Below are 23313 nucleotides of genomic sequence, written 5' to 3'. Positions count from 1 at the left end.
ACAAATAAATTATTTCTGCTTAGAAAATAAAAATTAGTATTCCTTTGTCAATTCTAATATTAGTATGTATTAAATATATTAATACATTTTCCATTTTATCATGAAGCTTTATCTATTGACTTTCGACTTAATACTTTTATTTAGTGTTACTTCCTCAAACTGTGTACAATTTATATAGCAGAGTTTTTTTAATTAATTGCATAAATGTTCTAAAGAGCATAAGTAGGTGAAATTTATTATTTATTCAAGAGGAAAATGTGATTTTGCTATAATACATATATATTGTAAAGAGAATTTACATCTATTATGCAGAGTAGTCAAATAATTACATTTTATATTTAATGCTGCTATTATGAATATTGTTTTATTACTTTATGAACTCAAATCACAGGGCTTAATTAAACTGACCTCCACATACGATAATAGGTTGTCAAAATATACAGAAAAAAGGGGCTAGAAAAACCATTTGGAATAGGGCATGAAATAGAGCATAAAAAATCAATTCAGAGTGATACATTTTGAGGATTATTATACAACTCTTTATAAAATACCAAGCATAATAATTTCTAGGCCTGATATTTGAACATCATATGATCTATCCTGATTTATTTTATGTATTTATGGCTTGTTCCACCATATAAAACACCTCTGTTAATTAAATTAATTCTATCTCAACAGTCTCTCATGCATTTCAAATATCATATTTAGCTAACAGAAAATATGATAAGGCTAATAATCCCATAAAAGCTTAATATTTCAATAAATAATTTCAATTTCTGCTCATAATGTAGGTAGATGACATACATTTTATCACTTAGATAATGTACTTAATTTATTTTAAGGCATATTATAGTAAGAGGATTTCTTAATACTTGAAAAACCTTTAAAACATTTAAAAAATAGAAAATAAAAGATATATATTGAAAGAAAGAGAAAAATTTTGATCACTATTAACATCATTGATGTTTATCTTTCAAGATTTATTTGACACAAATACAATCGTTCCCTTAAAAAAAAAAAAAAAGGTACTGTTGTATAATGTACTTCTATATTTTAATGGTGTTTGCAAAATATTTTGTCAGTGTTTATGTATCAGAAATATTGAATCAATCAGCCAATCAGCAGTTACTGGATGTTTGCAGGTTTTTTAAAACATTATTAGACAAATTCTGTTACAAATATTGTGCTCGCACACTTCCCTAAATAGTTCTCTAAGACATATTTTTGAAAGTAGAATTATTAGGTACAAACACATATGGAGTTTTAAGAATGTTGATATGAACTGCCAAATTTTCTTATGAAAGATTCTACTAATACACACACATTTGTCTAACTCTCTGTACCTCTGCCAACTCGAGGACTACTTCTTAAAGGCACAATAAAGTTATTTTTATTTTTGATAACTACCAGACTTTGGTTATGTCAAATATCAGTATAATTCAACATCCAAAGCTGCAGAATATAATTATCTGTTGAAATAGTCTAGTTTCTAAAAACATTATTAAAAAGCAAAATATGATACTTACGAACACAATCACCTCCTACTTCAGTTTCATCAGAGCCACATGGGTGTAATTGTGCATCAGAAATAGCTGCCAATGGTTAAGGTTTGTATAATTATTCAGCTGGGCATGAAGATATAAATCTACATATATCCAAGGTGACAATTTATTGGAGGATGTTTCAATACAGACTAAGATTTTCGTAATTCTTCTCTTATTTCATAACACATTTTTTTCCTTTTAAGGGTGAGATCAAATGGAAAGATAAGGAATCATATCTCAAAACAATCAAAGCTTTAATATCTTATTTTCTAAGTATGAATCTGCATTTTTAAATAATGAAACACTGACAATATCAAATGCTGGCGAAGATGTGGAGCAGCATGTGCTGGTGAGAATGCAAAATGGTACAGCTATTTTGGAGAACAGTTTAGTAGTTTCTTACAAAACTAAACATATTTTTACCATACGCCACAGAAATCATGCTCCTCTATGTTTACCCAAAGGAGCTGAAAACTTATTTCCATACAAAAACCTGCATATGGAAGTTTATAGCAACTTTATTCATAATTGCCCAAACTTGGAAGCAACCATGATGTTCTTCAGTAGGTAGATGGATATGCTGTTGTACATATAGACAGCATGGACTATTATTCAGCCTTACAAAGAATTGAGCTATCAAGCCACAAAAAGACATGTAGGAAACTTAAATGAATATTAAGTGAAAGAAGCTAATCTGAAAAGACTACCTACTAAGTGATTCCAACTCTTTAAAATCCAGGAAAAGACCACACTATGGAGACAGTAAAAAGAGATGTGGTTGTCTGGGGTTGAGCAAAGGGAGGGATGAACAGGCAGAGCATAGGGAATTTTTAGGGTAGTGAAACTAGTCTGTAGGTCACTATAATAGTGGATACATGTTATGAGAAATTTGTCCAAACCCATAGAATTTTGTTTGTTTGTTTGTTTTTTGTTTTTGAGACGGAGTCTCGCTCTGTCACCCAGGCTGCAGTGCAGTGGTGCCATCTCGGCTCACTGCAAGCTCTGCCTCCCGGGTTCACACCATTCTCCTGCCTCAGCCTCCTGAGTAGCTGGGACTACAGGCGCCCGCCACCACGCCCGGCTAATTTTTTTTTTTTTTTTTTGTATTTTTAGTAGAGACGAGGTTTCACCTTGTTAGCTAGGATGGTCTCGATCTCCCGACCTCGTGATCCAACCGCCTCGGCCTCCCAAAGTGCTGGGATTACAGGCATGAGCCACCGCGCCCAGCCCAGACCCGTAGAATTTACAACACCAAGAGTGAATCTTAATGTAAACTATAGACTAGGTGATAATGGTGTGTCAATGTAGGTCATCAATTATAACAAATGTAGCACTCTGGTGGGGGACATGGACAATGGGGATGGAGGACTATGCATGTGGGGGATTTACAGGGTATATGTGAAATCTAAAATAATAGTGAAACACACTATAATCTCCAGAAACGTATACTACAGTTGGTTTTATGCCAGTTCCTTGGTAATTGATTCCCCTATACTCGTTTACAGGATTACACCACCAATGAGCCAAGGACAGAGGTGGTAATACTTACAACCCAATGTGCTGAATACAGTTAATTGATACAAGAGCAACTATCTAAACAAAGGTAGACTCATCAGATTGCTTCTTGAAAGAATTTAGTATTTAAACTAAAAGACAAGAAGTTGGAAGCAGAGTCAAGTTAATGACGGAGCTCTATATGAATGTCTAGACTACTATTGTTGCTAATATCTGGAAGCTGACCTATTTCTCACACTTTCTGAGACTTTCCTACATAACTCTTCTTCAGATCCAATGACATATCCTAAAACCCTTAGATGTGATTATCTTTTATGTTATTTTCAGTTGTTTTCTTGTTATGTGCAAGCCAAACAGATTTGAAATAACCTTAACTACTAGACATGTACATGTATATATAAAAGAATGCAGTATTCCTATAAAACATGGGGCCAAAATACACTATTCTTGCTCAAGGACTCCCAAGAACTGTGCCCCATCTGTATTTGGGGGGTTTATCATTTTTTCTTCTTTCTTCTATTTGCTTTTCCCAGATTGCTTTCATAGAATACAGCCAGCACCCTGGCTCAAATATTTAGTATTAGGATTAGACAATTAAGAATCTCTAGAAACATTAGCAAGGAAGAAAATAAACCATTTTGCTTAAAACCTTCTGTTTCTTCCTGATTCAACCATACACCAATAATTAAACTATAATAAAGTAGTAGTTGTCAAGAAAGGAAGCAAACAAGTGGAAATCTAGTTTTAAAGCATGTAAAATGTGCAACATTTGATATCCTGTGCACAGTAGTGGAACACTGTTGGGCTGCACAACTAACTTGGGTTAGCACAATGAACATTGTAAAGAAAAGAGATGCCTGACCTGTGTCATGAAGCAGTAAAGATTTGTAAGAGATCCAAGCAGAGGGAGGAACAAGTATAAGATACGGAGAAGAGGACAGAGCGGAAAACTGCAATGATGAGACATCAATAACAGGTTGTAGAATATCCTCGTTGAGCATGTAAGCGTCCTGAGATCAACCTAGCTTTACTAGTCACTACCTGTGATGTTGGTCAAGTACCTGTTTTCTCTGAGCAATTCTTTTTGTCCATAGAATAGGGATATTTATTGCATGCATCCTATTCTGACACAATGGTCTCATCTACATCCTTCCAACATGCTAGAAAAATTCTTTCCTAGGGGTCTTTGCTCTTGCTTTACTCTGACATGATGGCTACGTGGCTTGCTTAACTTTGGGACTTTCCTTCTCTCTTTTTTAATAGCGTTATTGAGGTATAATTGATTGAACGTATTTAAAGTGTAATTAATGACATGTTTTGACATATGAATACACCCACTAAAATCTAACAGTAATCAAGATAACATCACCTCCAGAAGCTTCTCTGTCCTTTTCTAATCCTTCTGCTTGCCACTCCTCCACATTCGTAGACAGCAACTTATCTGCTCTGTTATACAGTTTAGATTATATTTTCAAGAACTTTATATAAATATAATTGTACACTATGGACTTTATGTCTAGAAAATTTCATTCCTCATATATGTTTGAGATTCATCTATGTTTTTGGCTTATCAATAGTTTCTTCTTTTTTTCTTACAGTGAAGCCATCCTACAAATATAGTTCTTTCCCTTTTATTGAAAAAGTAGTATTTCATTGTACAGGCTTATCATAATTTGATTATCCAGTAACCCGTTGATAGATATTTGAGTTTTTTCCCCCAGGTTTTCCACTATTTTGAATACAGCTGCTTTGAACATTCATGTAGAAAACCTTTTAAAAACATTTGCATTCATTACTCTTGGCAAATATATAAGAATGGAATGGCTGTGTCATATGGAAGTATATGTTTACTCTTTAAGAAACTGCCAAATTATTTCCTAATGTTTGAATGTACCATTTTACACTCCCAGTAGCAGAATACAGCAATTCTGGTTGCTTCGTGGCCTTGCCATCTGTAGTATGGTCAATCTTTTTAAATTTTATATATAATATAATGGTATCTCATTGTGGATATAAATCCATTTAACTAATGACTAATGATGGTAAGCATATTTTTATGTGCCCATTTTCCATTATTATGTCTTCTTTGGAGAAGTGTCTGCTCAAATCTTATTACAAAATTGTTTTCTCATTATTGGGTTTTGAGAGTTACTCATATATTTTGGATCCAATTCTTCATCAGATATATGAATTGCAAATATTTTTTCCCAAGCTATGGCTTCTCTCTTCATTTTCCTTCAGTGTCTTTCAATGAGCAGAAGAGTAGAAATTCACAATTTTGATCGAGTCCAATTTATATTTTCTAATGGATCACAATTTTAGTATTATATTTTTAAAATATTTGTCTAATCTAAGATCACAAATATTTTCACCTGAAAGTGAAAGTATTCTCTCAAGCTTTGTATTTTTAGCTTTTATAATTGAGATTTGAGTCTTTGATGATTGTGAGGTGGGTTTTTCTTTTTACTGTATTTTGATGATATGAATCAGTTATTTTTGCATATGAATATTCAATTTACTAAAAACACAACTCTTTTTTCTATAGAATTGGATCTATTCTTGTGTTTAAGATCAGTTTACTGTGTGTGTCGGTGTTTTCCTAGGCTCTCTATTCTTTTCCATTGACTTATTTATCTATCCTCATGCAATTACCACATTGTCTACACTATTGTAACTTTAGGGTAAGTTTGAAGTCAGATAATATAAGTTGTCCAACTGTTTTCTTTATCAAAATAGTTTTAGGTATTATAGGTTCTTCGTATTTCTATATGAGTTTTAGAATGAGTTTGTAAATTTCTACATGAAAGTTTGTTGTGATATTCGTTAGGACAATTTTGGAACTGTAGTCAATTGGAGGAGAAGTGACATCTTAATATCATGTCTTTTGATCCACAAACAAGGTTTATCTGTCCATTTTCTTAGTTTTATATAATTTTTCTCAACAAAGTTTTGTAGTTTTCACTGTAAAGGTCTTACACATCCTTTGCCATACTTATTACTGAGTGTCTTATATTTTTGGTACTATAATTGGTATTTTTAGATAAAATTTCTGATTGTTAATTGCTAGTATGAAAAAATACAAATGATTTTTAAACATTGATCTTTTTTTCATTCAACATTGCTAAACCCACTTAATAGCTCCAGTAGCTATTTTATAGATTCCATCAGGTTTGCAAAATAGGTGATCAGGTCATCTGCATTTATTATTCATGAGGGATATTGTTATATAGTTTTCTTTTAATGTCTATGTCTAGTTATAGTGTTAGAGTAATGCTGGCCCGACAGAAGTTTAGAAAAGAGTTTGTGTAAAATTGGTTTTAATTCTACATTAAATGTTTGGAAAAATTCCCAACTGAAGTCATCTGGGCATGCGGTTTTCATTGTGAGATAGATTTTTAACTAGAAATATAATTCCTTCAATAGATATAGGGCCACTGAAGTTACCTGTTTACTTTTGAGTGAACATTGGTTGACTGTGTATTTTATTTTATTTTTATATAATTAGAAGTTATAAGTGCAAGTTTTGTTATATGAATATGTGTAGTCTGTATATTTTAAGAAATTTGTCTATGTCATTGGTTTTCAACTATATTGGCATAGAGTTGTTTATAATAACTATTTTTTATTACATACAGAATCTGTGGTTGTATCACTGCTCTTATTCCTGATACTGGTAATGTCTGTCTTTTTTTTTTTCTTTTTTACTGATCGGACTGGCTAGAGAATTATTCATTTTATTGAATCTCTGAAATAACCAGTTTTTTATACTATTGAATTTTCTCTGTTGTTTTTATATATTCTATTGCATTTATTTTTACTCTGTTTCCTTTCATCTGCTTACTCTCAGTCTCATTTGTGCTTCTTTTTCTAATCAGTTAATGTACAAACTAGGGTCTTTAATTTGTGACTTTTCTTGTTGTTCAATATAGACACTTAGTGGGTTTTAATTTTAATGAACTTCAATTTTTTGTGATATTCTAATTTTCTTAATTTAGGGCCCAGAATATGGTTTTTCATGGTAATATTTTCCTATGTACTTGAACATCTATGCTGCTATTTTGTGAAGTCTTTTCTGCATGTCATTTAGATCAAACTGGTTGAAAGAGTGTTATGGTCTCCTCCATTTTTGCTGTTTTAGTGTCTACATGCTTGATCAATTATTGACAGATGACGTGTTGATCTCCAGTAATAATCACAAATTTCTTTATTTCTCCTTGCAGGTCTCTCAGTTTTGTTTATGTATTTTGAATTTGTTATTAGGTGTTTCATCATTTGGAACTGTCATATTCTTTTACTGAACTGAACATTTTATTATTAGGAAATGACCTTTGTTTTTCCTAGGAATATGTTTTGCTTTTGAGTCTACTATACTTAATATTAATATACCCACTCTACATTTCTTGTGATTAATGTTACCTACATATATCTTCTTCTATCCTTATACTTTTGAACTCATTTTCCTTACTTTTTAAATGTTTTCTAGGCAGCCTATAGTTGGGTCTTGCTTTTTTGCTCAATTTGGCAATTTCTGCTTTTCAGTTGGGGTGTTTATATCATATATATTATATATATTTATATATATTACTTTTGTACCAACCTAATATATATATATAAATCATATATAAATATATATAGCAACATGGTGGACTTAAACCTTACAATATCCACAATTATTTAACAATATTGTGAGGTTTAAGTCCACCATGTTGCTATCCATGTTCTATTTATTCTATTAGTGCTTTGTTCCATTTTTATTTTTATCTGCATTGAAAAATATGGAATATATTTTATGATTCCATTTTATACCCCTTGTTGGCTAATTAGTTATAATGTTTTGTTTTATTTTAGTGGAAGCTTTAGGGGATATTGTATACATCTTTAACTTCTCATAGTCTACATAGGCTAACTTTAATTGATATGATGCCACTTCACATGTAGTATAAGGACCTAACTACCTTGCTAAGTGGAAATACAAAAAATATAACAAAGATGTATATTTTCATAGAGTCTTCTAAATAAATAATATTTCAAATATATAATCTTTTTAGAATGGCTTTGATGACAATTAATTGTAATTAGTATTTTTTCTTATTTGACCTCTAGAAGGCTCTAGGGATAGATATATTGTGTGTATACACATACATATGAATTCTGTGAGGATCAAAACGTCTTCATGAGACTATGATATTAAAGTGAAATTTTACTCTCTACTATTTGCTGTTTTGGTGATTTTAAAATTAAATATATTGACTCCTAGCTAGATAGGGGCTATTGGTCGTAGACAGCAATACATCCAAGTAAAAAATGACATGTAATAGACTGCCTTCGAAGATAGAGATGATCCTGGGAATTCTTCTAAAGTAGTTACGATAAGAAGGCTTTTTCCAAATAAGCTCCTTAAAGGGGAGTAAATTTCAGTTAGCAGAAGCTCTCTTTCACCTTTTGAACTTTCTCTTTTATCCTGTCTAAATGCAGATAAAGAAGCTAAAACTTGAGCTTCATTCTGTCACCATGAAGGAAAAGATTAGTGACTTTCAGAGACCTCAGCCTGACATTGTAAAGTGGCCAAATCGCCATCAGCAGAGAACACCTGCTCCAGATATTTGTTCAGCAAGAAATAGAAACTCTTAAGTAGATTAAGTGACTGTCATTTTTGTTTGCTATCTATGCAGTCTGATTTAAGTTCTAAATGATATTCCAAGGCAAGCTTCTATCAGCAAATCAGGAAGAATAATTCATGCATATGTCTGGTTAACAGACATTAAGAGTAAAAAATAACAATTGTCTCCCAGAATTCCTTCTCCCTAAATGCTTAGAGGACTTGAATGTGGAGATTATAAGATACTTTTGAGTGCTCTGGGTTAGGAAATTGAGTGGATGGTAGTGACATTAACAAAACAGAAAATATTTTAAATTTGGAAGGGATATCATAAAATACAAATTTTTAATATTACATTTTAAATTCAGTGTAAAAAATATTTCTGATGAAGTGATTATTTGTATTTTATGGTATTGCCTGGTGTGAAAGTTTTGTTTTCTTTTTTAATAGTTGTCAATGCTTCTTAAACTAATATAGATAAATCAATGGTTTTTCCATGAAACACAGAATTTTCCACAAATATTTGGTAATACTATAGGAAGATTTATAAAAATTAAATATTTTTTATGACAAGAGTGCCAAAAAAATTCTTAAGATTTTTCAAAAACTCTTATCTTGGCCACCCAATGAGATTGATGCATCTCTCTGGATTTTGTCCTTCCTAATGAATGGCACTAGCTGTACTAAACTGAGCAGATGCTGCCCTTTCTTAGTAAACAGACTGCCAGTTTTAGCTGGACAGCAGCTGTGTACGGAATGTGAAGGTTTACCAGCTCACTCCCTCAGGATAATTCTCCATAGGTTTCTCAATCACACAGAACAAAATGCAGAGCTCCCTAAATGATCAGGCCTTGCTGCCCTTTCAAACCCCCGTCTTGTTATGTTCTCCCTCACTCGTTGAGATCTAATATTTCTGTCCGGCTTTCACTCTTCTGAGTACAACATACTCTTATTGCCTTAGGGCCTGTCGCTTGCTGCAGCCGCTGTTTGAGCTGTTCTTCCCCTTGCTTTCTGTCTGACCAAGGACAGTTTAACCTCCAACTCTCAGCATCAATGCCCTTTTGTTAGACGTTTCGCTGGTCGACTCTTCATTATGTATTTCGTCCTCTCTCACCTTCAGTATTCTCTTCTACAGCAATTTTTAATCTTTTCATTCATCAGTTGCAATTTATAATTGCAGAAATACTCTGTGCCAGGAGGGCAGGGACCACATTTGTTTTGGTCACCCCTCTATACTAAGGAGATGCTGTGTTGGTTAGAAAATAAGCATGACTCCAGCAGTACATATGTGTGAAATAATTAGTGTGTTATTATTATACTTGTGGAATACCGCCAATAAATACCTATTTGAATTAATACATTTTATAAGTTTATTATTTCGATCTTATTATAATAATAAACAATAATTTTGCCTTATTTCTTTGTTAAAGATAGAACTACTGCCTTGCAATTAATGATAAAGTAAATCTAAACAATTTAATTTTCTATAAATGTAGTATGTATTTCAGAACAGTGAAATAAAATTATATGTTGAGAACATTATCTTTCTTAGTTTCTATTATCATGTAAAGTAGACAATAATGCATTATTTGCTTAGCGATTATGGCCAATAACGATATATTTACATCAACTTTAGAGGTCATTTGGAAATAAAACAGTAGTTAAAAACAGAACGCGAAATTGGAGTATGTGTCATTGTTTTTAAGAAAAAAGACTGCATTACAAACTCATCAAAATAGTAAATTTTTTATTTTAATATTTTCAACTCAAAGAAATAATTAACCATAGGAGAAAATTTATTGTATTATTATTTTTGCTGACATTAAGGGACAGATTTCTGAGAATAAGAATGCTAGAAACTTAACGGAATCAATTTTTCTAATAATACTGGTTTCAATTCCAAAACTATGATGAGCAAAATAATTTTTTAGATTGGATATTTTATACATATGTGTGTATATATATGTGTTTATATAAATATTTATGTGTATATATATGTGTATATATACACACCCACATTTATAAATATATTGGGTTATTTAAACCTAAAACTATGTTTCCTTTTAACTAATAACCAACTAAGTGATTTTACTTGTTATGCTATAATTGTGTTATTTGGGGTTGGCTAGCTTGGGGAGTCTAACAACCTCAGTAGTAAAATGTTCATACGTGTTACCCATATAATCATCATTGTTGCTGAATCAAGTGTTCATCTGCTTTGATAACACTGTCTACAAGAATGTCTCCCAGAACTTTCAGTGTTCTTTCTATATATGACTGAAACCAGGTAACTAAATTGGAGTTTGTTTTACTCCTATAACTGGTTATATATGAGCACACTCACCTATCTATAGAATAAATCCCTCATTTATCAGCTTTACCATTGTCTAAACAGTCCAAGTAAAAATTACCACTCTGTAGTTTCTTTCTGTTTAGAGCTTTTTGTATCTTAGGAATTGGGCCACTAGTTCCATTAAACATTGCTAGTGAATATGCATTTGTTGAATCCCTATTATGTTCAGGACACTAGGACATGAGACCCTGATGTAAAGGGCACTTTATTTTCAAAGAGTTCATAGTCATATTGGAGCACAGAGAAAAAGAAAAAAATTTATTAGGTCCAACTATCTATGGTGAGCTCTAGAATGGTGTGTTGTGGGAGCTCTCAGCCAGGACTCTCATGCCACAACATCCTTAGTCAACACCACTAGTGTCAGACTTATGAGTCTGAGATGTAGTGTATATCTATATGTCATGTCCCTTCTTAGATAACAGCCCAAAACAGAATTCTTGATTTCTCTCTCTTCCCAACCTGATGTGTTTGTACCCTAGTCTCTCCCTCTTTAGTTGCTCAAGCAAAAACCGTAGATTTTGTCCTTGATTTCTCTTTGCACCTTTCTCATATCCATTGCATGAGTTCTGTTTCCAAAGACATCTTAGCTTAATATCCTCTTTTCTTTGCCACTAGTCCGAGTCATTTCCACTCCTCTCTCCTTTAAGCCACTACCATCTCTCTATTGAATTAATGCAACAGTCTCTGGAGTCTTGCTTCAGGGATAATGACCTTTCAAATACACTCCTTAGATCATATTATTCATCTCTTTAAAAATCTTATAGGATTTTTAAAGACTGAAGCTAAGTTCTTACCAGGAACTTCAGACCCTACAGATGCTGACCTTTTCTTACTTCTCTAACCTCATCCCCCAAGATTTATTCATTTTCTCTGTTCCCACCACATTGTTTCTCCTTCAGTTCCTTGAACTGCCTTCTTCATACGTATTTAAGGACATCTGCATTGTCTATTCTTCTGCTGGAGCTCTTTTTCCCCACATATTTTCATGACTGCCTCATTCTCCACATTCAGTGCTCAACTCAAATTTGTCACTTATTCAAAGAGAACTCCTCAGGTGCCCTTTGTAAGACAGCATCCTTGTGCCAGTTCATTCCTATTGTATTGACCAATTTTCTTTAATTTGTGGTATATTAATTTCTCAAATATTAGCATCTTAGTTTAGAATGATTTTAGATTCACATAAAGGTTGCAAAAATAATAGAGAATTTGCACTTATCCATCTTCCACAAATGTTAACATATTACAAAGCCATGATATATTTGTCAAAACTAGGAAATTTACCTTAGGACTGCACTCTCAAATAAACTGAAGGCTGTAGTCAGATTTTACCAATCTGAATTTTTCAATTTTCCCAATCAGGATATCCCATTGCGTTATTCATCATTTTCTAATCTGTGACTCTTTTCTGTTCTTTCCTGGTTCTTCATAATTTCGACGTTTTTGAAAAGTACTATTCAGGTATTTTGTTAGTGTGTTATTTAATTTGGGTTTATATAAACTTTCTCATGACTGGACTAGGATTATGCTTTTGGGGGAAGAGTACCACAAAACAGAAGTGCTCTTATTATTACACATCATCAGGAGACATGTGACATCAGCATGTGTTATCACTAGTAAAATTAACTGCAATCACTTGATTAATGTAATGTCTGCCAGGTTTCTCCACGTAAAACTGGTAGATTTTTTTTTCCTTGTCATACCCAATTATTTGGAAACAACTCAAATGCAGCCACCAAGCAAAATGAGGGAAGTTATTCAAAATCTTTTAGGTGAAGTAGTAGCAACAAATATTTGTAATTCTTTAAAGAAGCTTTGTTTCCTTGCTTCTATTTAATTATCTACTCATATATTTATATAGTAAGGACTTAGGGATATTTACTTTAATCTTTAAATAATATTCTGTTTCTTTTTAGATATTGTCTGAAGCATTCCACTAGAATGCAAGTTTCATGAAGGCAGAGATCTCATTTATCTTGCTCATCACTGTAACTCTTGAGGCCTTAAATAATTGCTGGCACAGGATAAACATTCAATAAATATTGGTGAATGAAAGATGAAATAATATAAAATGTATATTTTTATGATAACTTTTACTCACCCTTCTTCATCCTTTAATTAAAAGAGGAATGGACTTGAGGAAACCAAAGAATTTTTAACACACTCGATCATTATGTCCAGGGGAAAAAATGTGAGATGTCTGCTTTGATGCTTTCACATCAAATGTTTGGGGGTACTTTGCAATCTTGGCAAAGAATCCTAAAGAAATCTAACCAACGTAAACAGAAATTTAGCTTCAATCTAACAATAATGGTAGAACGAGTCTTACTGAGATCTGCACTGACTCCGTGCAACCTATCCAGAGAATGGTACAAATGGCAGGGTTCCAAGAGTAACAGTCATGTGAATTACTGATGTTTTCTTACCTTCCGCACAATAGCCCATACATCCCTGAGTTGGCTGTAGTAAGTATACAAAAAAGTTCCCACAGTTTCTTACAGACACTGGGATTTGAAAGAGACAGCAGTCTTTTGTAGTGCTAAACAAAAACTGCCACGTTGCACAAGCTGTCAATTGCTTGATCTCCCCAGGAGATGGCAGTGTTTCTGAATCGCTCAGAGACAGCCAGATGGGGGCCTGAGTTCCACAGTGGTTCATCTTTTGCAGCACAGAAAACAAAAGTTGAAAATTCAATTTATTTTCATCCATTGTAGATATATCAACTTTGCATTTTCTTCTAAACAATCCTTAGAATATTATTAATCATTAAAAAAATTATAACTTGCACCTGTTCTATACAATAAAAAGTAGTTTAAAGGAATACTAAATTTAAGGGTAGAAATCTCATAGTTAATATACCCATTCACAAATTCATTGTAAATATTAATAAATTTATTTCATGCGTTACACTTGGATTGTAAACAAGGGAAATTAAATCTCAGATACCTTACTAAAATAGCTGATAAATTCTAAAATAAGACAAGTCAATCTAAAGTTATCTTAACACATAACACAAAGATAAACTGATCTTGGAAAGCTCTTGGAAAACTGCTTGAAATAGTATGTACAAGAAGTTAATACATAGTTCAGGAGGCAATAAAATCAGCGAGAAGGAAGGTATTACTCAAAATCTGGTGATGGAAAATTGTTTAGTAATTTAGAAATAATAAATTTGGCAGGGAGCAGTAGCTCACGCCTGTAATCCCAGCACTTTGGGACGCCGAGGTGGGCAGACTGCCTGAGGTCAGGAGATCGTGACCATCCTGGCTAACGTGGTGAAACCCCGTCTCTACCAAAAATACAAAAAAAATTAGCCGGGTGTGGTGAAGTGCACCTGTAACCCCAGCTACTCGGGAGGCTGAGGCAGGGGAATTGCTTAAACCAGGGATTTGGAGTCTACCGTGAGCCAAGATCGCATCACTGCACTCCAGCCTGGGTGACAGAGCGAGACTCCATCTCAAAATAAATAAATAAATAAATAATAACGTTTCAACCTCACTTGAAGTCATCAAAATCATTTTTCAGATGAAAAATAGAATTAAATAGCAAAATAACCCAGGAAAAATAAGAAGAAACTATGCACGACTCAGGAAGAACCAGGACCCTTACTAAATGCATGATCTTGGACAAGGCACTCAACATCCTTCTCTTTTATATTAGGTGGAAGTAGTACCCACCTCAAAGTATCATAGTGAGATATGGATAAGGTAATGTATATAATACAGCTTCTACATAGCAATGGCTCAAAAATCGTTAGCCAGGTTATAATTCTTATTATTATTTCTATGCTTAAAAGCAAAAGAAAAAAGGAAAGGAAATATTGATATATATGAATGAATTATAATTTTTAAAATATAAGATTAAAGTTAAATAATAAAATTATATGTAAGTAGTACTATATTTTGTTATGTTTATTTATAATCATACTATATTTGCTATTTTATTTTAACCTTGTAATATTATCCATTTAAAACTCTAAGACTACAAATGGACAAAATGTACAAACAGGTAATTCACAAAAGAAACACAAATGCCTAATACATACATGAGAATATTCAGTATTGCAAAAGGTATTTTCATGTACTGCTATTGGAACTAAAAATTATCACTATGTTTTAAATGAACAATTATATGTATCAAAAGCCTCAAAAAGACTTTAACCATTACTAATCTAACTTATAAAAATCAATCTTACTAAAGACACTAAAATTAAAATGATTACATGTACATTTGCTAATTGCAGAATTACTTATTATAGCAAAATCCTGAACGTCCACACATATGGTGATGGTTTAAATAAATATGATACATGTATGGCATAATATTATTTTCAAAAATTATAAAAATGAATTTATAATAACAGGAAAATGATAATACTATAACTGTAACTGAAAAAGAATAGCATGTTTTTCAATTGAGCATATAACATGAACATTACAAAACAATATAAATAAGATAAAACAATAGCAAAATGTTAATAACGATAGTTATGACTGTGTGGATAGATTATGAAGAAATGTTGTTCCACTCCTGTTCTTTATTTCCTAAGCTTTATGTAATGCACATTTATCATTTAAAACATTACAAATAGTAATTTATGTAAGTCGACATGTATTAACCAGTAGAGAAAAAAAAATCATTGAGTTTCCGGTTGAATGCTTTAAAGTCTTAGCACAAAAAGGGAATGACAGGGTGGGGATAGGGAACACTTCCTCGTGGAGCACAGCCTGCTCAGTTTAGCTGATCTCCAGGAAAAGAGCCAGGGAAACTGGTTCACCTTTACATTTGTGTGAGGTTCTAGAAACAATTGTAGCTAAATCAACCTTAAGAGAAAAACACAAATATTTTTAAATGTGGTGAAGTTCCTCCAATTTTCTCAAACTTTACTTTTAAATTCTAATTGTTTTTTAGTTCCTTACAAATGAAGTGTCACAAAAGCGACTAATGAGCAAATAAACAAAAAAAGGATAATGAGACTTAACCACAGTGCCACGCTTTAAAATTAAACATTGTTAAAATTTCAATGTCTTTCCAGAGATCTTTTTACATTAGTGCTTAAAAAGGAAAATGATTCCTGCTTCTGCAGTATTTATAAAATGTGAATAACAATAAGGAAAACAAGCCTTTTGCTAAGACAAAATCTTATGTGATGCGATCTCTCTCCAGGGGCCAATAGTAGCTGCATGACCTCTAAGTTAAAAGAAAGTCACCTTTAAGAATGAAATCACACCCAATAAGTGTATAATTATATAGGGTAAAATTGTGAGTGATGATGAACCCTTTAGTGATTTGAGAAGCATTACACAGACATATGTCTTCAATAATATCATGCCTTTATTAGCTACCTATCACAGCTGAACTCCTATTTATGCAGAATTCACTTGGGAAACCAGTTAGCTGAGAAAGACTGTGATAAGGGAGAAGATCAGGTACATGGCTTTGGTCATGTGATTCATGCTTAGTGTCTGTGTCCACATCTTTATAATGAGGTAACACTAGCTACCTCAAAGCATCACTGAGAGAACTAGTGAGTTTACATATGCAATAATGTCCACAAGTGCAGGGAATTTATAAGTTGCAAAATAAATGTCAGATTAAAATCCTTCTTCCACTTTGATCATATAAGTTAGGATGCTGAGTTAATGGGCTTAGTGTTTTGACAGATTTAGAATTAGTCTCATTCTTTAGATGATGTGGATAAAAATGTGGTCGCAATAATAAGAGTTGAACTGAAAGGATAACTGGTCAGAGTATGAAAAGTAGAAATAATGTCTATTTCATGACAGTATCATCAGATGAATAGGGACTACAAATGAATTAGGGGAACTTGCATTTGAAAATCATGCTAAGGATAAGTAGAATTGTCAATAGAAATTCAGAATGGCTTGGATAAGTAATACAAGTTAGCTGAGGGATTACCCAAGAAATCACACTTTATGTTTACTCTTCTGCTTATTTTTTGACGCATTTTGGAAGAAAATGTAATTGTCAAATGAAATAAGAATGAAAGAAGTCACCTGGGCTAGACAAGTCAATGCTACGCAATGCTATACAGGACAATGCTATGATCAGAATCATATCATGTTGTAAAAAAAGTAAAGTTTATGAAAAGTTAAGTTGCAAATAAAGCACATCCGATGTGAGTTCATGTATAAAACCTTTTTAATTTTGTCCATTTAAACCTGATGTGTTTGAAAGACATATGCTTACATGTTCACAACTATAAAGGAAAAAAGGGTATGTTGGCTGCCCAAATTTTGGGTTTGAAGAGGGAGCTTAAGTGAGATAAGGCCATATGCCTCCAGAGTATGGAATATGCTACAGGTATACTGTCTTCCAACTGTGATCAGGAAATACCTGGAGATTTCACTGCCAGACTGAGTTCTTCTTAGTCTTAGAATAGGAGGTGCCGAGCCTGTAAGTTTTACTCCACCAGTTAAGAAAGGCAGTGAGAGGCAACAACTGACAAAACTGAAGCACTTTAGATAAACAGTATTTTACTGTCTGCAGGTAATACACCTGAGCCCTAGAGAACAACTGCCTGTATTCAAAACTCAGCCTTTTGACCTGCTAGCTGTGACTGTAGGAGCACTATGCCTAAGAACATATGTTTTCTGCACTGTTTGATGGAAATAATGATGATACATTGTATCCTAGAGTTGTAAACTCATACAAGATAAGGTCCGTAAAAGTGTTTCTGGACTGCATGGAACATAACGTTAACTATTACTATTATTATTAGACTAGGTAATGTGGGAATAGTCTTTCAGATCAACTCAATCTTATACAAAATTAAAACAATATTTTAGCATGAGAAATAAGCTGGCTGTAAGAAGATACAAATCTCATATGAAAAACACATAAGGAAAATCATATGTAGTACTTGGGGAGTTGACATACCTCAACACATTTGGTTGGCATCTCAGCAGGTCTGTCAAAGATGAGAAATCTATACCATCCGGGGGAGAGGGAATGGTCACATATTAGGTCTTGAACAGCTGACTGCTGGAGGTGCCACGAGTCAAAATGGACACTTCTATAAGGACTCTGAAGAAACTGATGTCCCCCAGGAGAGCACTCCTGAGCTAGTATGGAAAGACAGGTGTTTTTATGTAATGCATTTTGTTTGTTGACACAGTTCAGTCCTCAATTAAAATTGATTCCCATAACAAAAAATAAAGCAAATTAACTCACTTTGCACATAAAGACGCTCTGAAATGTCAGGGTCTGTTAGTAAGTCATAAGTGACTTAACTAATTTGCATGTTTCATAAATGCAATAAACAAATCAACAAAACTCTCTAGAATGTACTTTTGAAAGATGTAAGCTTTAAAACCTTTATTTTCATTTAATTCAAACAACCAATAGAGTTGCTTGCTCTTGAGTTAGGATGTCAAGTCACAGGACCTACAAGGATTTCTCTTGGGCCTGGTACTCTGGATTTGAATATCGCTATTGTTTCTCTACAACCAGTTTCTCCCAAAGTAGCCACATGCCTCAAAAATTCTATTTCTGCCAAATGCTGGAATGCAACAAACTGAACTAATATTTCAATGCTAACTCAATATGTGTAAAGTGCTTTCAAACTAAAGTTTCCTGCATTCTTGAATGCAGAAAAACATTAAAAATTTTTAAAGTTGTTTTCCAAAATTTTGGAAGTATCTTTTTGCCTACTAAGCACAGAAAAACGAATGGGATGGAGGGGAGCAGGTTTGAAGAGGAAACAAGAAAAGCCCATGGCGAAAGGGAGAATTCTTTAGTCTTTTTAAGGAAACTTTTTATCTGAGTAGTCTTTGGCCTGGAATTACTTATTTCATGAAATCCACAGAGGCCAAACAAAAAGCTCCAGTTTCCAGCACTAAAAGTGGAGAGAAGAGCAGGCAGTGAAACAGTTATCCTAAAATGCAGCTCTTGTTTGAGGCTCCTGTGTTCCCAAATTGCTGAAATAATAAGCACCACAAGGAACTGTCTGTATTTGAATACTAGAGTATCTTGTTGGCACAGTTGATAGAAAATCTTCAAATACTATATATTGTATTTATTGATGGAAAACACTGTAATAAAGATGGCATCTATGAAATTAGAAAGGTGAAAGAAACAATTCAGTCACTACTAAAAATACCTGATTGTGGAAAAAGCTTATCTAACTAAAAAAGTTATCAAATACTTATTATATAATTTTAAATTACAGAAGTGTTTATAAATCAAAATCAATTTCTCAACTTTAATAAGGAGAACAAAAAATCAGAGATACTAATTTACAAGTGGATCTCACAAGTGTAGCCTATGAAAAATAAGTCATTATAATTAGAATTATGTTTCTGCTTTTTAATTTGTTTGTAGTTATGGCAATTAAACGATATAAAGATATTATTTTCCAAAAGATATCTCTACATAATTTTTTTTAGTACAAGATATTGGAAGTCAACACAAAGGGCTCCTCTTTCTTTTGTCTATAAATCCTCCATAGTTGTTAATTTCCCAAAAGGCTCCAATGTCAGCACGAAATAAGTATTTTATAAAATACTTATTTTATAAAATAAAAGATAGAAGTCAAGGGATGTGCTATCATTTCATCTAATCTTGAAATATCTCTAATACCCTTCAAAACAAGGACATTGCACCTGGTTACAATCTTTCAAAAAAGAGATTTGGAAAGAGATCCCTAGTAAGGTGTGCATAAACTATTAAAATGTTTTCTCTGATCTCTTTTCTACAATAGAATTTTGTCTTGGGAAAAAATCAATAACTCCATCTTTATTTTGTGTAGTATTCCTCCTTACTCAGCACCTTTGTAGTTCTTGCATTTCTTCTGGTTTAGCTGCTTTGTTTCCTAATACAAAGCCAAAAATATAAGATGTATAAAAGAAATCACTGCTTGCCATCAACAACACTAGAGAATTGTGTAATATTTAACTCAAAATTTTATTTATTTACTTTTACTCAACATTTATGTTATAGGATAATTTTAAATTCATATATTTTGTATCTATTATTTCATAACTTTTTTCTAAAAATCTACTTATTTACACTGTTCAAGGACTATATAGAAAGTTTAGAAATCTTATTAGCAGTAATCAAGCCACATTTTCAAAGCTTTATTCCAACCTTAGCTCTAGAATGCATGATATAGTTGAGTGAGGATTATATTGATGGCTTGGGCTCTCATTTGAGGATCTGAGGACTCTGCTCAACAAATACTAAAAGAATAGCTCTACAAGCCCATCTCATTCATCAGTCAAGTTCATGGCATGATATACAGAGCTTTCTAGCAAACTGACAATATAACTTTTCCCCTAAAAAAAAGTAGATATAAAATATACATTAAATTTATACTTCTATTCATCCTGACTACTTCCTGATATGATTTAAGAAAGTTGGGTAATAAATAATAGAATTTACAGTACTTGAATTTCAAGTATTTTGGAAGAATGTGTCAAGTTATAAATAATAGAGCCATAGTGATAGCATATGCAAATGATTTCCCTTTTTTTTTTCTACATACGAGGCAACCTGTATTAGATTATTTTCCAGTTTAATGTAATGACCAAGACTAGAATTCTACAAAATTCAGAACTGGTTGATACACAATATATTAAGAAGCCAAATAAATCATTTTATTTTTAAGAGATAAACATGCGTAACCCTTGGTGACAGGTACTTCATAATAACTGAATTTGTAGTTATAAAATCTTCTGTATATTATCCTACAGGAATTCCTACAGGAATTTCAAGTATTTTGAAAATTTCAAGTCTTCAAAATCTTATAACTTCTTCAAAGATTTGAGAAAAGGAAAAGCCATTTTTGATGCCCAAACATAATGAGAAATAAAAAATAATTTAGTTTCTGACATTCAAAATAGAATTTTCTTGGAAAATCATTCCCATGTTTTAGAAGAATCCAATGTCTGCTGGATGCAGTAGCTCACATCTGTAATTCCAGCACTTTGGGAGGTCAAGAGGCCAAGGCAGGTGGATCACCAAAGGCCAGGAATTGGAAACCAGCCTGACCAACATGGAGAAAGCCATCTCTACTAAAAATATATATATATATATATTTTGTGTATATATATATAGTATGTATGTATATATACACAAAAAATATATATAGTATATATACACACATACTATATATAGTGTATGTATATAGTGTGTGTATATATACACACACACAATATATATAAATACAAAAATACAAAATTAGCCAGGCATAGTGGTGCATGCCTGTAATTCCAGCTACTCGGGAGGCTAAGGCAGGAGAATCACTTGAATCCAGGAGGTGGAGGTTGCAGTTAGCCAAGATCATGCCACTGCACTCCAGCCTGGGCAACAAGAGTGAAACTCCGTCTCAAAAAAAAAAAAAAGAATCAATGTCATAAAAATAGCCGTACTACCCTAAACAATCTAAAGAGTCAAGACTATTTCTATGAAACTACCAATGTTATTTTTTACAAAATTAGAAAAAAGCTATTCTAAAATTCATATGGAGCCAAAAAAAAGTGTCCCAATAGCAAAAGCAATCTTCAGCAAAAAGAATAAAGTCTGAGGCATTACATTACCCGACTTCATACAATATTACAAGGCTACAGTAACCAAACATCATAGCAGTCATCAAAAATGGACACACAGACCAATGGAACAGAATAGAGAACCCACAAATAAAACCACACACCTACAGCCATCTGATCTTTGACAAAGTCAACAAACATAAGCAATGGAAAAAGCACTCCGTATTCAATAAATGGTCCTTGGATAACTGGCTAGCCATAGGAAGAATAATGAAACTTTTCACCATATGCAAAAATTAACTTAAGATGGATTAAAGATTTAAATATAAGACCTCAAACTGTAAAAAGTCCTAGAAAAAAACCCTAGGAAATACTTTTCTGCATATGGGCCTTGGCAAAGAACTTATGACAAAGTCCTCAAAAGCAACTGCAAAAAAAAAAAAAAAAAAAAAAAAAAAACCTAAAATTAACAAGTTGGACCTCATTAAAGAGTTTCTCCACTATCAATAGAGTAAACAGACAACCTACAGAATGGGAAAAAAATATTCACAAACTATGCATCTGAAAAAGGTCTAATATCCAGAATCTATAAGGATTTTAAATAATTCAACAAGCAAAAAACAACCCCATGGAAAAGTGGGCAAAAGACATGAAAAGATGCCTCTCCAAAGATGCCATACAAATGGCCAACAAACATATGAAAAAATGCTCAACATCACTAATCATCAAAGAAACGCAAATCAAAACCACAATGAGATATTATCTTACATCAGTCAGAGTCAGAATTACTACTATTAAAAAGTCAATAAACAACAGATGTCAGTGAAGCTGTGGGGAAAGGGAACATTTATACACTGTTGGTGGGAATATAAATCAAATCAGTCACTATGAAAAGCCGTCAAAGAAATGAAAAAAGAACTAATCTCGAAGAACTGAAAAAAGAACTATCATTCAACCCAGCAATCCCATTTTGGGTATACACCCATGGAAAATAAATTATTCTACCAAAAAGAAGACACATGTACTGGTATGTTCATCCCAGCACATTCACAGTAGCAAAGACATGGAATCAGCCATGGTGCCCATCAACAGTGAATTGGATAAAGAAAATGTAGTATACCTGAAACTGGTCCAATTGTCCCACAGAACTGATGTTTATGGTTTCTTTTAAATAAACATAGAAATTGACCCTGCCAGTCTTAAAACTTCAGAAAGTTACAACTGTCTTATCTGAGTTCCTTTCTCAGGAAACCAACCATCAGGCCTCCCAGATGGTATCAAGGAACTGAAACTTACCAGATTACCACATCTGGAAAATGAGATTCCAGACCCCTACCCATCGTGATTGCTTAACTGACCATCAGCTTCCTGTTGACCAGCTCATCTCCCTTATTCCTCCCTAATTCTTGTATTCCTACATGTAGCTATAGTTCTTCTCTGCTGTATAAACCCAATTTTAATCAGTCAGAGAGATGGATTTGAGACTGATCTTCCATCTCCTCAGTTGGAGCACCCTATTAAAGCCTTCTTCCCTAGCAATACTCATTGTCTCAGTGATTGGCTTTTTGTGCAGGAATACGCCTATAGTATAGGAGAAAAAGATATGATTGGCTTTTTTCTGAACTCCTGGTATTTCAGTAATACATATACAACATGCAACACTATGCAGCCATAAAAAAGACTAAAATCATGTCCTTGGCAGCAACATGGATGCAAATGGAGGCCATTATCCTAAACAAACTAATGCAGAAACAGAAAACCAAATACTGCATGTTCTCACTTATAAGGACAAGCTAA

The 23313-nt window shown here is 33.0% G+C and overlaps 1 protein-coding gene across 4 annotated transcripts in view; it reads right to left on the bottom strand.

The window, feature by feature from the left end:
- The window catches only part of VWDE (von Willebrand factor D and EGF domains), an 82569-nt gene that overhangs the window by 53865 nt on the left and 5391 nt on the right, over nt 1-23313 (bottom strand). For 3 of the 4 annotated variants that reach the window (XR_003118614.1, XM_025379903.1, XM_025379905.1), the window contains exons 2-4: nt 17909-18093; nt 13435-13666; nt 1527-1592 (exon numbers count right to left, since the gene is read on the bottom strand). Coding sequence is in view for 3 of the 4 variants with exons in the window: in XM_025379903.1 (XP_025235688.1) it covers nt 1527-1592; nt 13435-13666; nt 17909-18093 (483 nt within the window). In the remaining variant the exon portion in view is untranslated. Of the gene's footprint in view, nt 1-1526; nt 1593-13109; nt 13268-13434; nt 13667-17908; nt 18094-23313 lie in introns of all 4 variants that reach the window. The other variant, XM_025379906.1, reaches the window with a different exon arrangement.

The sequence above is a fragment of the Theropithecus gelada genome, chromosome 3, assembly GCF_003255815.1.
Source record: "Theropithecus gelada isolate Dixy chromosome 3, Tgel_1.0, whole genome shotgun sequence".
NCBI lineage: Eukaryota > Metazoa > Chordata > Mammalia > Primates > Cercopithecidae > Theropithecus > Theropithecus gelada.
This window is presented reverse-complemented; position numbering and strand designations above follow the sequence as displayed.